The sequence below is a fragment of the Sorghum bicolor genome, chromosome 4 (assembly GCF_000003195.3).
Source record: "Sorghum bicolor cultivar BTx623 chromosome 4, Sorghum_bicolor_NCBIv3, whole genome shotgun sequence".
Taxonomy (NCBI): Eukaryota; Viridiplantae; Streptophyta; class Magnoliopsida; order Poales; family Poaceae; genus Sorghum; species Sorghum bicolor.
The window spans coordinates 56219983-56237395 of NC_012873.2; the positions used below are offsets into that span (position 1 = coordinate 56219983).

The 17413-nt window shown below is 40.7% G+C and overlaps 4 protein-coding genes across 5 annotated transcripts; 1 reads left to right on the plus strand and 3 right to left on the minus strand.

The window, feature by feature from the left end:
- Positions 704-4320, plus strand: LOC8072454 (phosphatidyl-N-methylethanolamine N-methyltransferase). Its single transcript, XM_002452392.2, has 2 exons — positions 704-1044; positions 3595-4320. The coding sequence occupies exons 1-2, from the start codon at positions 788-790 to the stop codon at positions 3842-3844; spliced, it is 507 nt and encodes a 168-aa protein (XP_002452437.1). The 5' UTR covers positions 704-787; the 3' UTR covers positions 3845-4320.
- On the minus strand, positions 5022-10841 carry LOC8072455 (cysteine-rich receptor-like protein kinase 45). Of its 2 annotated transcripts, none has more exons than XM_002454117.2 (6): positions 10236-10841; positions 9942-10081; positions 9457-9736; positions 9084-9300; positions 8680-8845; positions 5022-5388 (listed from the first exon to the last, which is right to left on the minus strand). In XM_002454117.2, the coding sequence occupies exons 1-6, from the start codon at positions 10714-10716 to the stop codon at positions 5143-5145; spliced, it is 1530 nt and encodes a 509-aa protein (XP_002454162.1). In that variant the 5' UTR covers positions 10717-10841; the 3' UTR covers positions 5022-5142. The 2 variants fall into 2 exon arrangements, with proteins under 2 accessions (XP_002454162.1, XP_021314463.1); XM_021458788.1 differs by having other exon boundaries at positions 9451-9736.
- Positions 6297-8657, minus strand: LOC110434550. Its single transcript, XM_021458789.1, has 2 exons — positions 7702-8657; positions 6297-7629 (listed from the first exon to the last, which is right to left on the minus strand). The coding sequence occupies exons 1-2, from the start codon at positions 8123-8125 to the stop codon at positions 6521-6523; spliced, it is 1533 nt and encodes a 510-aa protein (XP_021314464.1). The 5' UTR covers positions 8126-8657; the 3' UTR covers positions 6297-6520.
- Positions 12827-16745, minus strand: LOC8059673 (nuclear cap-binding protein subunit 2). The gene is made up of 8 exons (XM_002454118.2): positions 16582-16745; positions 16263-16486; positions 14451-14589; positions 14336-14369; positions 13986-14084; positions 13445-13501; positions 13297-13376; positions 12827-13205 (listed from the first exon to the last, which is right to left on the minus strand). The coding sequence occupies exons 1-8, from the start codon at positions 16597-16599 to the stop codon at positions 13128-13130; spliced, it is 729 nt and encodes a 242-aa protein (XP_002454163.1). The 5' UTR covers positions 16600-16745; the 3' UTR covers positions 12827-13127.

Here is a 17413-nt window from a genome sequence, read left to right on the forward strand (position 1 = left end):
TGGACAAGTTATTTTGTCTCTCACGCTATTTCTACGAGCACATATACACAGACACTATCCGTACGAGTATTTTTAAAGGAGGCACATATCGAGAATCATGTGGATTTGTTTTTTTCTAGAGCTATTGAACTGTTGATCTTTTTTAAAGAAACAAAGATCCCTAACACTAAGTTATTAATATCCTTGTGACTAGGATTAATTCTTTTATTAAAAATTGATCAAATATATAGTACCAAATTATGATAATTAACTTTACAATATATATTTACGAGTATATATATTTTTTAGTTTACCATGGGAGAGCAATAATCTATCAAGGCTCTATTTTAATTTGATACAAGACTTAGTATGACATTATCATATTATTGCTAACATTAACTTATATTATGAATGCCATAGTCATCACAAAATAAATTAAAGTTTTAAATATTTTATAAATATGTAGCATCCATGTTGTCATGTTTCCACGAACATTTATAGCTTTTTTTCTTTGTCCATTGTCCATCCGCCGTTTTTTGCCTTTCTTTTGTTCTGGTTCCGTTTGTTGAGATATACGTAATTTGTAAAGCTCTAAGAGATATATACAAATTATAATATAGATATAATTTAGTACACATTTTTCATGATGCAAATTCTGGGTCCACTTCCCCGGGCCCATTAGACAGCCCACGGGCTCCGCACCCCCAATTTGTGAGCACAGAAAATTTCACTGCAATTGCTAAAAAAGGGTAAAAGTCACTGCAAAACCGTTGCGGCGAACACTCGAGCACCCCCGACCCCCGTTGAGATGGTCTCCATGGCGGCCGCGGCGGCGGCCGTGGGCGTGCTGCTGCCGTTCCCGTTCTACTACGCGCTGTGGACCCACCCACAGCGTTGGGTGGACTTGTGCGGCCGCGGCGCCGACCCGTGCCGGCGGATGGCGCAGGTCTCGCACGCCATCAAGGCGCTTCAGCTCCTCGCGCTCGCCTCCGTCGCTTCATTCTCCTGGCCCCCGCCGCTCTACTGCCCCGTCCTCCTCGCCGTCGGCCAGTACCTCAACTTCAAGTGAGTAACCGATTCGTCCTTCTCCTGTTTGTTCTCCCAGTAGGCGAGGCACCGTACATGATCCATCCCGCTTTAAGCAATAGCTGCGGGATTTTAGAATCTCTGCAGCTTGCAACTGTTTCTGTTGGTGCAAAGGCGCATTTGATTAAGGAGCTCTTGTATTGTTGTCTGCCTTGACTGAATTACGAATTGTAAGGACTACCTTGAATGAATTGAGCTACTGGCTATCACAATGATACATGGCCGAAGATATGTCTAAGCTCTCCTGCACCTAAAGAAAAAGATTCATGCCAAGCCTGACGTCTTCTGTTCACCTTAGGTGAATAACACTAACTGTATTCTATTCAACGGTTCTCAGCTGTAGGAATTGGAGGTTACTGGTTTAGAATTTGAAGGAATAACTTATTACTTCAGTTGTATCTTGTGCAAGGCTTAATTTCTCTTTCCATTTGGAGCCGCAGAATTGCTTCAGGTGATTAAACACTGGTAAATGTGATTTCGAAACTAGGTACAAAGAAATGGCTAGGGAAGTGGATTAGGCAAACAATTATCATTTTCTCCCTTTTAACACTCATGGGTTTAGGCACACTGGTAGATTAATGGTACACCATCTCTTGGAATTTTCCTTGTCTTTATATAACCAATGGTTTGCATCATGGTGCTATCTTCATTGATAGATTTTTATTCTAAATTTGTCTCTGTTAAATTGTTGATAAACCACAAAATGCTGATAAGATCATGCTGTAGGCTTGGGACTCAACTCACTGTTGTAACAGATGATAACAAATTTGCCTTTTTTTTATCACATATGGATAACCTATGTGTTTCTTTTTTGAACAAGGAGGTTAATGCCGACTAATCTTAACACTGGTTACCCGTAGGTGTCGTCATAGTGTAAGGTGTGAGTGGAGTTAGTGTGGTATGCCGTATGTGTAACATTATGTAAATTCATTGCTTGCTTATTTCCATTTGCGTCGAAATCACTGCCTTGAAGTTTCAGTTGTGATTGTGATTTAGTAAAATGGAAAATGATGGTAGTGCTGAGGTGAATGATTAGGAGAGAGGTGGATAGTACCAAAGATTGGTGCGCTCAAAATGAGTAGAGTTAGATGGCTGGCTAGTGGTTACAAAGGCGAAACAGAATTCCAGCCATAACACTAGTTGAATAATGATAAACAAGAGTAGCAGAAAATCTTGCTGTGTGAACTAGTACAAAGAAGATCCTGATCTCATCATATGCATTCCATTTTATCAATATCGTAATACTTCTACACTACATGGACATAGTACTATAACGAGGGAGTTCATAGTCATCGAAACTTTGAAGTTCGTTTGTCTTCCAGTATGTATATGCTGCTAGATTGGTCATGATAGTGTATTGATTCTCAATCCATGATATACCATCAAGGTGTCTATGACATATGGGGCCCCTCCAGAGTCACTGTCAATGGTATATCATTGGATTTAATGTTTATTTGGTGGCATGGGAGGAATTATTCCATTGAATTATTATTTGGCTATCTTCTTTGATAGGTCCTTGCCATAAAACTTTGTCTCTGTTGAATGTTGAAATATCTTAAAAAGGCTTTATAATTGTGCTACCGAGATAGTGGACTGGTCATACTGCAAGATAAGGGGGTTCTTGAATTCCTTAACAATTGACATAAAACTTGTATTTGAATGCATATGTATAACCCAGTCACGTATTTCTCCAAAGAATTTAATGCTCGCCAACCTAAACACTGGCACAACTCCTCATGGAGTAAGTGTAAATGAATTTAGTGGGGTATGTGTTACATCAAGTGAATCCATCGATTGGACCGGTGGTTTCTGTGCATACGAAAATCCATGGCCTTAAGTTTAGTACATTAATTGTCATCGTCACTGCACATTTAGTAAAATAAAAAATAATGTATAGAACACAGATGAAATCACTACTCTTCTGTATCTAACGCATACTAGCTAGATTAGATCAGAGGTGGATAGCACCAAAGATCAGGCCTCCAGTAGATGTCGTGCTGGCACTGCTGCATGGGTCCGGCTGTTGTGGTCACAGAACTAGTAGAGTTAGATGGCTGGCTAAGGGTAACAAAGGTGAAACATAATTTAAGTGGCACGATTAGTTAGAAAAATGATAAACACATGTAGCAGAAAATCTTGTCGTTTGAACACAAGAAGATCCTGGTCCAGTCATACAAATTATATTTTGTCATATTCCATAATACTTGTACACAGAATGGGAATTGTACTGTGAGTGTTGCCCTGCTTTCTTCTATAGTATTGTGAGGACGTGAGGGAGTTCATAGTGCATCCTGTCTCTAAGGATTGTATTCTGGTTATACGTGCTGTTCACAGTATCTGCCTATGTCTGTTCTGCTATTCTGAAATTGGCCACCATATTGTGTTTCATTATCCGGTTACTTCGCACTCATGTCTTGTTAGAGTTGCAACTAAAATTTTACCTAGCTGTAAAGACCCTAAATTGTATTCAATGTAATGAAGGACGCACAGTTCATTGCTTTTGTTCCTGAAACCTTTGTTTCTTTTCAGGGTGTACCAGCTGCTTGGTGAGTCTGGTACATACTATGGCGTTCGATTTGGAAAGATGATCCCATGGGTGACAGAGTTTCCCTTTGGCTATATCAAAGACCCACAGTATGTTGGGAGTATGCTTAGCCTCGTCGCACTTCTGTGCTGGGTTCCACTTCAGTATGTGTTGTTGTGGTGCCTTGGTTATGTTTTCATGATGTGGATCGAACACAAGGAAGATCCAGCCACTCGTGCCAAGGTCATCTCCTAATTGCTTGGTTATGGCAGCTGATAGTTTCCTACAGGTGCCCCAGTGACATTGCATAAATATTCTTTGAAAAATTTGGTACCTGATTGCTGAGAGGTGATGCGCCCCCAAGTTTAAGACTGGAGTTTCTATGTCCAAAAACCTTTACAAAGTACTGTGGCAACCTCTATTCTTGAGTAATTCATGTCAAGCAGTATGGTTATAGACTTTAGTTGTAGCTTGTTGGGTATGAGATCATCTTGTACCCTGGGCAACTATGCAACCGGGAGCGCTTGGTTGTTGCTGGGCAAATATTTTGACCTGGAGTTAAATGCTTGCGCATGGACACGTGGTATGAATCCATGATCGGGACCCATGATTATCCAATGAGGAGGTTCTAGTCAGTAAGAATTGTAACTTTAGTCGAAACTTAGTGAGGTTTCTATAGACTGCATATGTTCTTGTCCGATTCCGAGAAATCTCACTACATATCTATGGCTCAATGCTCAATCTCTAGCTGCTGAGACACAGTCTAAAGCACAACCACTTTTTGTCCCATAATATAAGACGTGCTATCTCACATATATTAATGCAATAGTACTAGTGTTGTGAGAGAGAATTAAATGCTTTTTTGTTCTTTGAAACAGGGGTAGTAATTATAGGACAGAGGGAGTAATAAAGTTGTAGTGCTTAAAAAGACTTAAAACTTTGTAGCTAAAACTTTTTTCATTTAAGTTTATTTAGTAGCCAAATATTTAATATAAGATTATGAATATTGATATAAAAAGATGACATCTTATATATAGTCAGAAGTGGGTGTGTGCTGCAGTGGTTGAGAGGTGTTTTGAGCAGTCACTAGGTCGTCTTGGGTTCAATTTCATAAATGATATTAATAGATGTCCATCGGTTCATAAAGGCAGTCATGAGCCCGTCTTTAGAAATGGCCGATAAATGGTGACCATTTTCCAGAGGCAGACTCGTTGCTCACCTTTGTCAATGGAAAATACTTGCTATTGTGTAGGTCTTGCAACCGTATGACCAATTGTGACGACAAGATAAAACTGGTTCATGCCTAACGGTTTGTAATGTGGTTGTTGTAAACTCCCTTTCTCTAGCTAGAAGTGCCATTTTACCAAATTATATTTTTTGTCTATATTTTCTATTAAAATAATATTATGTTAAAAAAAATCCAGGCCTACAATTCTGAAATTGATTAGGTTCATGACTCAAGTTGCTCGCGGTCCTCTCAATAGATTACCATATCTATCCATATTGGTGGTGCTACATATATATAGTACAACCCATCGGATGAGGCTGTCTTTTCATTTGATGTATCTTGGTTTCCTTGGAGTTGGTAACTTGTTCTTGCCATCTAGCATATCAAGAATCTCTCGCATGGTGGGCCGGTCCATGGGATTCTCTTGTGTGCACAAAAGTCCTATCTCAATGCATCTTCGTATCATCTTTAGCTGAGTGTTTTCACACAATGACGGATCAAACAACTTCTCCATTTGTCGAGTTTTGTTCATAAGAAAGTTCATTCGTGAAGCTTGCTGCAGGTTCCAAGCCTGTGAACAAAACACAATACAGATGATAAAGGGGGCAGTTTGCTATAGGACATGCAAAATGATGTCATTTTTTTATGTGGGACAAGAAAAAAACAGAAAGCATTTTGCTTTTTTTTTTTGGGCGGGGGGGGGGGGGGGGGGGGGGGGGCTATGAGGTTGTGTAAATTTGATGGCTGGCAAGTGAGAATACTTAATTTTTTGAACATTTCTCTGGTGCAGGCTAAATCCTGTCCAGTAGCAAATTACGTTTTTTGGGGTGTCCCGCAGCAAACCGACATCATTTTGCATGTCCTGTACCATAGTTGGCCATAAAAAGTGCATTTTAGTACTTATTACTCCGATTGATAGTGTAAATCCTATTATTTAGTTTTGCTGTGTGAAATATACAGTACATCTCTTGAGGAAAACAAAAGGGTCGTTCTCTAGTATTTCCCTAGTCAGCTAATGATGTGGATGTTTAGTGGTAGTTGCAGTGTCATAAAAATTTAATTGGCGCATTTATTGCCCATTCACTTATTATTATTTTTCGTCACTCTTGTTCCTGCCAATAAGAGCATGTACAACCCAAAGACGGGTTCCGTCTCTAAACGTCTCGAATCTATCATACAGACAGGTATAAAGACAGATCATACAACCCACAGACGGATGTCTGTCTCTAAGATGTTTAATGATTTGCATGTAGCTAGGATCAATTATGAATATCAACTTGTATACTATTGTGTGGCTATTTGATAGAAGACAGGTTCAAGCATAAATAAGATGAACATAATTATAATATTTTAAAACCATATAATATATAATATACATTATATATAAAGATGAACATAATTATAATATTTTATAAAACAACTAATATGATATATATTATATATAAGATGAACATAATTACAATATTTTAAAACCACCAATATATAATTGCAATGTACTGTCTAATTTTCTTTGTTTCCGTAGCGTTGCTATATGTGTTCGATTAGATCATTCTTGAGTTTCTTGTGTGTCCCCGAGCTTTGATAGCGGAATTCCTACGAAGCACCTCTGTGAAGCATGGATTAGGGTTGTCGCTTGTATGTACTTTAGGTGGGAGCACTATCGTCGCACTCGGATTCTCATTCAAATCTAAAGCAACTCTAACTTATTCCTTCTCATCTTCCACTATCATATTGTGAAGGATAACACAAGTCTGCATTATGTTGATAACGTCTGCCTGCTTCCACAATTTTGCAGGTCGTCGAACAATATCAAAGCGTGACTGCAGTACACCAAATGCGCACTCGATATCTTTCCTTGCCCCTTCTTGCTTCAATGCAAATAATTTGTTTTCAGCCGACTGAGGGGCCGTTACTGTCTTCACAAATACCGCCCATTCAGGATATATCTTATCAGCAAGATAGTAACTCATATCATATTGTGTCCCATTTACATAATATTGTACTATCGGAGCTTCCCCTTTTATAGCCTGAATGAACAGTGGAGACTTGTTTAGGACGTTAATGTCGTTCTGAGACCCGGCCGTACCAAAGAAAGCATGCCATATACGAAGATCATGGGTTGCCACTGCTTCTAGAATCATAGTAGGAATGCCTTTATCACCACGAGTGAACATGCCAGCCCAACCTTTCGGGCAATTCTTCCATGCCCAATGCATACAATCGATGCTACCTAACATTCCAGGAAAACCACGAGCCTCGTTTTCTTGTAAGATTTTCTCCATTTCATCACTTCTTGGAGGACGTAAATACTCTTCACCAAAACATTCAATAACTCCTTCAGCAAATTTTTCCAAAATCTCCAAACAAGTGCTTGCAGCAATTTTCAATACTTCATCAAGTTGATCAGCCGAGGAGCCGTAAGCTAGCATCCTAATAGCGGCAGTACACTTTTGAAGTGGTGAAAGAGAATCCCTACCGGTTGCATCGAATCTTTGGGTAAAATAAGGAGACCACCCCCTAAGACTATCGACGATGCGTAGGAATAATGGCCTAGTCATCCTAAATCTTCTACGGAACATCTCATCGGTATAGATAGGATTTGCAGAAAAATAATTAGCAACAAGATCATCGTGACCTTTTTCTCGATTTCTTGGTATGTACCTCCTTGGTCCACTCTGTCGACGGCGAGGTATAGTTGATGATTCTCCATCGATGTCGGCCTTCAATTCATCTCGAATCTCCCTTATGAATTCTTCTACGATTTCATCCTCAGCTAGAAAATCTTCCACAGTTGATCCAGCTAGAAATTTCACTAACAAATAGGATAAAATTTCACTAACAGATAGGAGCAAATCTAGATCAATTCACAGGATCGGGTGATTACCAAGATGGATCCCAAGCTGCTGAGCGCATAAACGAAGGAGAAGCTGGATCAACGTTGGCCGGATCCCACCAAGCAGTAGATGGTGAAGTGGGGAATGGAAACCCAGTAACCCACTGTTCGAAGACGATGGAGCCGTCACAGCGCCGGGGAAGGCACCTCCACCAGATGTACCAATGGAGATAGGAGGCATCGTTGTGCTGTTGCTGAGGGAACGGGAGATGGGGTACCTCGGCGCCATCGCTGTTGTTCCGCTTCCGCGACCTAGGGTTCGGCCCGCGACATCCGCGCCCAACGACGAGCCTCCACCCTGACTGAGGTTGCAGGCCGCCGCCGCCGCCATTGCCGCTGACGCAGTAGCCGGGGCACCCTTGCTCTTCTTGTTTGCAGATGCTAGCGTGCTCTTCCTTGCTGAGGCACTCAACATCGCAGCCGCCAAAGGTTGGAGCTCTCGATTGAGGAAGAAAGCTGCAGCGCAGTGCCTGCTTCACCGGTGAAATAAGATGAGGTAGAGACGGATTTGGCGGGACGGCTCCCTCCCGCGCGCGCCAAAACTTCACGCATGCGTGCGAGCGCCCCGGATCTACGCGCCGTCGAGACAAGGGGACGACTCCTACAACGCTGCTTGGCTGGTCTCCTCTGCATCGGTGCACGGGACGACTCCGTCCCTTCGCGAGACGACGGAAGGCCCATCTTCAGAGCTCAACGGGGGTTTTTCTATAAAAATACCGACGACCCGTTGTACATGCCCTAAGGTACGTGAATGAGAGAATACTAACTGACGTGATGTTTTTATCTGAAATATTTTTGAATCAGTCCAATTTACGTCTCTTGAGTGAAGAAGTGCAATTTTCACTCTCAAAACTCTTATGTCTTATTAATACCCCACACAATCAATTTCTATTGTATTACTAAATCAAATTGGTTCTGTAACCTCCCACTCATTTTTTTTGGTTGCTGATAATAGTAATAGTAACTTACCCATTCAAGTGAAGGTTGGCAACGAGCAGCTTCAGATATGCACATACTGCTAAGGATATCAAGGAGGGTGACGCCAAAACCATACACGTCTTTCTTCATCAAGGACTCTCCTTTCGTCGAAGACTTAAGCCGACGGTTGCCATAATATTCAGGAGCCGTATACCGCCTGAATTGGTGGACATATATAAAAGCTTCCGTTAACATAAGGATAAGGATATGCACACATGTCATGGAATATGGATGAAGGGTAACGGAAAACAGCTAAACTGTAAAAGTTCTGCTATATCGCAACATGTTTCAAATGACATATATAACTGCGCATGTTTTGTTTTTCCAAATTAAATATGCGGTGCGCATTTGATCACCAGACTATACCTATGGCAGTGGGTGGAATGACATCTTACATTGAGCCCACAAAGTGGTTGTCAGATAAGTCATTCTCTCCGAGATCCAACTCTCTAGCTACTCCAAAATCACCTATCTTGGGATTGAAATCAGAATCCAAGAGGATGTTGCTTGGTTTTAAATCCAAATGCACAATGTTCCGATCATGAAGGATTTTAACGCCTTGGGCTATCCCCTGAATTATGTGAAATACAGAGGACCAATGAAGTCTTGACCCTGCAGAACATATATTATACTAATCATTGCTAGTAAGCGAACTACAGTGACAGTCAGCAAAATACGACATAACTAAGAGACAATCGGTCCCGATATCTGTGAAGTGTTAGTCTAGGCAATATATTTCAGTGGAAACATGTATATGTGTACCTATACCATTGATAATTCTGTCCAGGCTCGCATTCGGCATATATTCTCCAACCATGAAAGAACTTGATACTTGGGTTATTCTAAAGCTTTCATCTTCACTTCCTTCATCTTCATTTACTTCCTCGACGGCAAGGCAATATCCCAAAAAGTTGACAAAATTTTTGTGACGAAGTTTTGAAACAAGCCTAAGTTCATCATGGACGCGCTCATGCAGACGGTCTGCCGGAATGCGAGAGGAAGGATTATATAGCTTGATAGCAACCATCAACCCGTCATCTAATACACCCTGTAAAGTATATGTTTAGTGATGAATTCATTACAGATATGCTATCCAATTGTATGCATGGGCTGAAAAGCGCTAACAAAGGACAACACGCTATGTGCAAACTGGAAAATAGGTATGTGGAAATAATATGATTATGATCATCGGAAAAAGCGTGAAAACAAAATTCGCCAAACCGAGCACATGCAGTGTGCCAGTGCATGTATACCTTGTAGACAATCGAATGTCCACCTCGTCCAATGATGTTTTCCTCTGAAAAGTGATCGGTAGCAGTCTCTAATTCAGACAAACTAAACTTTTTCAAGCCTGCTGTGGCTTCTAACCCAGAGAATCTCAAATGTCGTATCCCTGCGGGTGGTGAAATCAACGCAAGCCGATTTTATTCTTTTATGTCTGGCCATTTCGTTTGACTAAAAAATCATGACCGAAAGTAGACTCCGCAGAATGACGGGTAGATTCGGTGGATAATCTCAAGCGAACAGGCTTGAAAAGTTGATCTTACTTGCTTCAATTCCTAGGGAGGATGGCCATCGGGACCCTGACCTCGGTGGGTGTGCAGGCGGAGGAGCACCAGCACCCGGCTGCACTAGCATGTTCAAGCTCAGGGTGAGCTGGGTAGTGGTGGCGAAGACACCCAGCACCATTTGCCGCAGGATGTCGTCCTGCACCCGGCGCAGCTGCCTGGCCATGGCCCCAGCCGCGCAGACACGGTGCATCGTGCTCCTCTTTTGGCAGCTGGTGACGAGCTTGAGGGCGCGGTCCAGGCTCCTCTCGAGCGCCGCCATGGCGCCGTCCATCGCCGGGTCGCTCGTCGCCGCCGCCGCCGCCGTCTCCAGGAGTTGCGACAGGATGGAACTCACCCTGGTTGCGAGCTGTTCGATGTCACGGCACTCCTCCTCGTTCCGGCGAACCGTTTGCACCGCCCTCCTGATCGCTAGAGCCATCTTCACAATCTGTTTCGCCGTGCCAATTGGGTCCGCCATGCGTCCCTCCCGCCGTACGACCTGGCAAAGTAAAGATCGAGGAACCTTCACTGTTCACAGCGAATCCCTGCACCCCAATTGAAAAATGCAAATTGAAAATTATGCTCGACGCGGTTTCACATGACGTTGGTTGATGTGATGGGCTGATGGCACTGGAACGCAAGTCAACTCTTCTGTTTTTCCTTTATCAAGATATACAAAACTGAACATAATGATGTAATCCCTCAGTCTCTTCGGCCGTTCTCACTTCTTGATCTCGATAACTTAAACATACACAACATTAGCTATGTACGGCAATGTTATTCTACACCCTAGGTATATTATTCTACACCGCAAGTCAAAACTGAGTAGAAAAAATACTGAGCAGTACTGAGCAACGTTCAGTATCATCCAGTCGTACACCCAGTACCATGAAATACTGAACAATACTGAAACACAGGTACTGAACAATACTGAATTATGTTCAGTATAACAGTTTGATGTAGAATAGTATTCTACACCTAGGGTGTAGAATATATATATATATATATATATATATATATATATATATATATAATAGTACATAATTTATATGATTAAATAGATCTTTGAATCTATTTTAATAATAAATTTATTTGGATATACAATGTTGCTAGTATTTTTCTATAAATTTAGTTAAGCTTTTAAAAAAATTATCTAGACAACACTTAAAAGGGGGCATACACCAATTATTTTGAAATCTTTTTAGAAAATGAAAACTATCTAGCCTATGCATCAGGACATAGCCAATCGTCACAAGATTTTCAGCGCAAACACTGACAAATGAAATAGGAAAAAGCACACTCAAATATAGAGAATCAAAAGTAAAGTCTATTATTATTGCCACCTACTCTTAGGCAACAACCTCCAACTCTTTGCTTGCCAAACTGAATTATTTTTCCTTTGTGCCCTCACGTTGCAGTGCCCAAAACCACAGTTCATACCAGTATGCTCCCTCAGTCTTTGAAAGCTTTAATTACTAGAATCTATATTAGTCAAACTTTTTTAAATTTAACTAATTTTATAGAAAAAAATATCAATATCTATAATATAAAATGAGTATCTTATGAAAATATATTCTATGATAAATCTAATGATACTAATTTGATACTATAAATTTGAGCGTTTTTTAAGAAATTTGATTAAAGTTTAAAAAGTTTGACTTAAGACAACTCCAAGAATTGAAGCTTTTAGGGACAGAGAGTACTAAATTGCCCAAATAATAGCGGCAATCCCCCACAAAAATCAAACTTCTTTTTATTCTCCCAATAACCATTAAAACCTATATCTATATAGTTATATATGAAACAAAAAAATTCGGAATGCTGAGAGCACTGCAACCAGAGCCCATGGCTGGCGCCTTTAGCATAAGGCCAGTCTCGATGCATGTTTCATGAGAGTGTCATGCACATTAAATAGGATGTCATATAAGCAAAATTGCTGACTTAGCAGGGTTATTAAAGAAGTTTCATCAGATGAGAGAGGAGTTTCATCCCCATAAAACTCATATGGCACGGTTACCTAGTTTATAATCTTGGTAACAGTGTCATAAAACTATGCATTGAGACTGGCCTAAGCGAACATCCCCCATTGTAATTTGTAAATACTCATCATCTTTAAAATGACTTGTGTCTAACCGAAATATCTAAAATAATTTCATTGGAGCGCAGACAATAGATGTACAACAATCTGTTACTTCTTTTGCGGAACTACTTCGAACCTTGTTTAGTTTCCACTCAAAAACATCATTAAATATAGATTAAAAATAACCAATTATACAGTTTGTATATATTTTGCAAGACAAATCTTTCAAGTCTAACTAGTCTATAATCAGATATTAATTATTATAATTATAAATGTGCTATAATACCCAATAACTTTTTTTTCGCAAACTAAACTGTGGTCAGTGGATTTCTGCCGACCGGACCCGGCGGCTACTGCCGTCAAGCGACCGGCTGTAAACCGACGACTACCATCAGGCGCTCGGCACCCGGCCCGGCCCCGGCAACCGACAGAGCCAAGCGGATCGCACAACGGCACAACCAATGCACATAAGCACGCATTAGGGCCACTAGAGTTGTGGGGAAACAGATAGGAAAAAGATTAGTTAGGATTAGGTAATAATAATTTAGAATTCATATATGCATCGGTCTCAGTATAGTCTTCATCAGCAGCAAACATACAGATTAGGCTCACTGTAAAGCCACATGTAAAACCAACGCACATTCAGGCTAACAGATGATAGGAGTACTAGAAAAGGAGGAACGGCCGACCGACGAACAAAGACTGTTGTACAACAGGGCGAAATCCGGATACTGCTGCTAGCTGTGGACTCTTCTGCAGCGACTGGATACCAGAACTGTTGCATGTAGCAACAACTGATCCACACATCGCTAGCGACGACGTCTCTTGTCGTAGTCATCCTCTTCTTCATCAGAGTCACCTTTCTCACGGAATCTGGGATTCTTCTCCTGTAAACGAAACATAGAATGTTTTATGAATATCTCCGGTCCACAAAGAAATAATAAGGGACCATGGCATAACAAGAAACATTGCTAATACCGCTGGATCAGAGTCTGGTGCTCTCTTGGACTCCTCTGGTGCCGACCGGTCGTCGTTCCGATAGCGTTTCCGCTGGTAATCTGGAGACTCATATCGTGTTAGTGAGCAAAAATAAAACACACAAAAGAACAATTTTGGCATGTGTTACCTCCTCTGTCATTCCTATGAGAATCTCCGTATCCTCTCTTCCGCTCACCTCTCTCATCTGCACATTAAAATAAGATGGCAAATTCATGTCCCTAATATGGTCAGGTTAAAGCACATCTAAAGATAAGAATATAATGGGAAAAATCTACTTAAAACGACTGGCCAACTAATGATCAAATGATTGCAAAATATGCTGCAAAGAATTGATTCGTCACAATCATGGTCCAGACAGCAAGAAGTGAAACACCCAACTTATGCAAGTTCACAACATCACAAAAGTAAACTGATTGCCACTAGGGTAAAAGAGAGATTGGACTGTGTAAAGAATGCTATGCAGAGTAAGGAGTAACAGTCTAACAGAACTGGAAAAAGGGTAAAATTGTTTCATATATTCCAGCAAACATTACATGTTGAATCAACCAAAGTTTATACAAACCCCTAAGAACTCAATCAAAGACAAAAATCATAGGCATCACAAAACAAATGCGAATTCATGGAAATTCGTTCTCAAAAGAACATAATCCAAATAACATCAAACTTACAGGGAGGTGGTGCATTCGGTTGAAAAGATCCACCATAGTCAACTAATTCTCTTTGTGCTTCTAGTTCCCTCTGAACCATCTTACCATAACCACCTCTTCGTTTGATTCATTAAGGAAAATTGAGAGCTCCTTAGAAAAGTGGTTGAACAAAGGGAACATGCAAAGGTACACCATAATCAAAATTGCACCAGTAAAAGACAACAGGCGCAGAGAAACATGTAATTTTATAGCTCAATTTAAGTTGACACCAGCAGGTGCATAGCATTTATGGAATCATCTTATGGTTTTCTATGTTTTATAGCACCAGATCAGAATGGAGTAAACTGTAATAGAATAGCATCAAAGGATATCAGGATCATAATCTGTACGGTACTCATCTCTGACCTATGCAAGGAACAAGCAATATATAAGCATAAAGCATGTAGAAACCCATGTATATTTGTTAGAATAAGATCAAGGCACTACTTGTCCACCACTTCGTCCACGGCCCCATTGCCTGCCTTCTTCAAAGCCCCAATCGAAATCAACACGGATTGGACGATCATCAAGCATCGTTCCACTAATGTATTTGACAGCATCTTCAGCATCCTCTCTAGAGTAGTACCTGGAAAGACAGGATCAAATTGCATAGGCATAAGGCCTTGTTTAGTTTGCAATTTTTTTTGTTTTTGACTACTGTAGCATTTCGTTTTTATTTGACAAACATTGTCCAATCACAGAGTAACTAGGCTCAAAAGATTCATCTCACAAATTACAGATAAACTGTGCAGTTAGTTTTTATTTTCGTCTATATTTAATACTTCATGCATGCGACCAAAGATTCGATGTGATGGGGAATCTTGAAAATTTTTGCGAACTAAACAAGGCCTAAGCATGGCCATTAAAACAACAGATACTAACAGTCAAACCAGACTAAGTAGTATTCTTGCAATGCACAGATATGTGTGAACAGCAAAATTCCTTTTTTTTTTCAAAATTGACAGCCGATGAATGTGTAGCTTCTATGAACCTAACAGAATAGTGAGTTTATTCAGAACAAGGCAGACTGACACACTGTACCCAACAATACAGTTTGCATCACTAAATTCAATAACCTATGCCCCGGTTACAAAAGTAAAAAAAAAAAAAACCATGATTCTCATCCTATGAATATAGAATGACACACATGAACGACATCAAACTAAACATGGAAACAAAAACATAGAAACTTTGCAAGCAGAGGGGGAAAAAGGCTAACCGCATAGTTGTTATCAGTTTAGCAAAACTTCAGCATAAATAACATCATATTCCTCGTTGTAACCCTTGATTTCCCACTTTACAAATAAGGAATCAAACATAATTGCAACAACCCAATAAATCCTAAGGAAAATTTACACTCAGATTGGAACGTGTATAGCTAAATATCAGTGCCCATGAACTCACATCCCAGTCTTCTGGGGAAGGGGCTCACAAGCAAGCATAGAAAACAGCTATGGTACAAACTTATACATATACAAATTCTCAAATGGCCACTGAAATCACCAGTATGGAACATTATATGTTATTAAATCCCAGTTCCCATAAAAAATGATAAATTAAACGACCACACCCTAATTAGAGAGTGCACAAGTCAACAGCGGCCATAGCAGCACTTGAAGATAATTGTTTAGGGGCTGGGCGGCAAGATATAAACACATATACACTCAACATCTATATGGTAAAAGTTGTGTTTTCTAAAGAACTTCCACGCACGGGGGGCTCCACCCCTGAACTAAAACAAAGTACATGAAATTAAGTAATAAAAAAATGAAAAGATGGATTGTTTTTCTTATATATGACATCGTTTCTACAAGAACCAAGCACCTGCTATTTACCGCAACCCCGACCCCCCACCCCAGACCAGCACTCCAATTTATTGCAATATCCTATGGAATATACACGCTGAGATAGCACAGTTCTCTATTCCTGTTCTAGGCATGTCACATGTTCCTGGCAGCAATCAAATTTCATGAAGCAATGTCCAGATGCAACTAGCAGATGAACAGCTCACACTACTACACTACTGAAGAACCAAATCAATACATAAACAGGACTGGAAAGCCATCTACTCAGCATCCAATTGCATCAAACTACACTCCAACAGAACAATTGGAGCAATTTTCCCTAAAAATTAAACTAGGGCGAGGGCTATGTTCCTGTAAATTGAAGGAAACTACAGCACCGAATCCAAAATCACCCAGCGCAAGAACAAACAGGAAAAGTAACGCGACGTATCAAGGAAGGGGAAGAGGCCCGCACAGCACGAAGCAGAAACCGCATGGGGTCTTGGAGTTCTTGTCGAGGCCCATGATGATCTTCTTGATCTCGCCGGCGCGGGAGAAGAGCTCGTAGGCTTGCTCCTCCGTGGTGTAGAAGGACATGTTCCCAATGTACAGCGTAGTCGACGCAAGCAGCGTCGCCTCATACTCCTCCTGCGTCCCCTTGAATCGACGGTCCCTGTACGCCGAAAGCTTGCTCGGGTCCTGGAGGCAGCAGGAGAAGCCGCGAAGAGCCGCGTCAGCATGGCGGGGCGACGGGACCTGGATGCTCGGGGAATTAGGGTTTTTGAGATCCGTACCTTGAAAAGGGACGCCATTGAGGGCTGCGGCGGCGGCCGCGCGTGCTAGGTCGAGAACTCTGCGTTCAGCGGTTGAGAGTTGAGGGGGGTTTGGCTCGAGTGAAGAAGAGCCGGGCGTGGGGAATTTTGGCGATCTGCAATTGGCGAAGGCCGAAGGGGACGAAACAAGGAGGGGGAACCGGGGACGGGGAGGTGTTAAAAATAGGCATAAAAAATATCATTTTACCAAAACTAAAACATTCTAAAACTTCCCTTAAAAAGGTTGCCAACATAATTCCCACCGCTCAGATTTGTTCAGCTAAAACTTCAAAGAGATATTATTTACGCCTGTTTGATCTAGGAAGAAAAAGATGTAATTCTCACTTTAAAAAAAATCAAACGATGTGAAGTTTGACTAATTATATAAAATATTAGCATTTACCTATATGGAAGATTTTTAAGTTTAGGGACCAAGATGATACAACCGAACAAGTTTAGGTACCTAAATGGTCGTTTTGCGAGTTTAAGGACCGGGATGACACATCCAAATAAGTTTAGAGACCGCTGATGGACTTTACTTTAAATTAATTATGAAATATATTTTATATAGTATACTTAGTTCAAGACATAAATGTTAATAATTTTAGTATAAATTTGATTAAAGTTAAAGTAACAAATCCTACAGTAACATTCTTTTGCAGATGGGGTGATTAATTCGCTACTAACAATTACCTAATTTGGATTTTGATCAAATAGATTTAATTGATAGTCTAATTAATTGCTAGCTAAATACTAGCAACTAACAATTATTTCACTAGTCGGATAAAACCAACTAATAGTTAGCTGACTAATA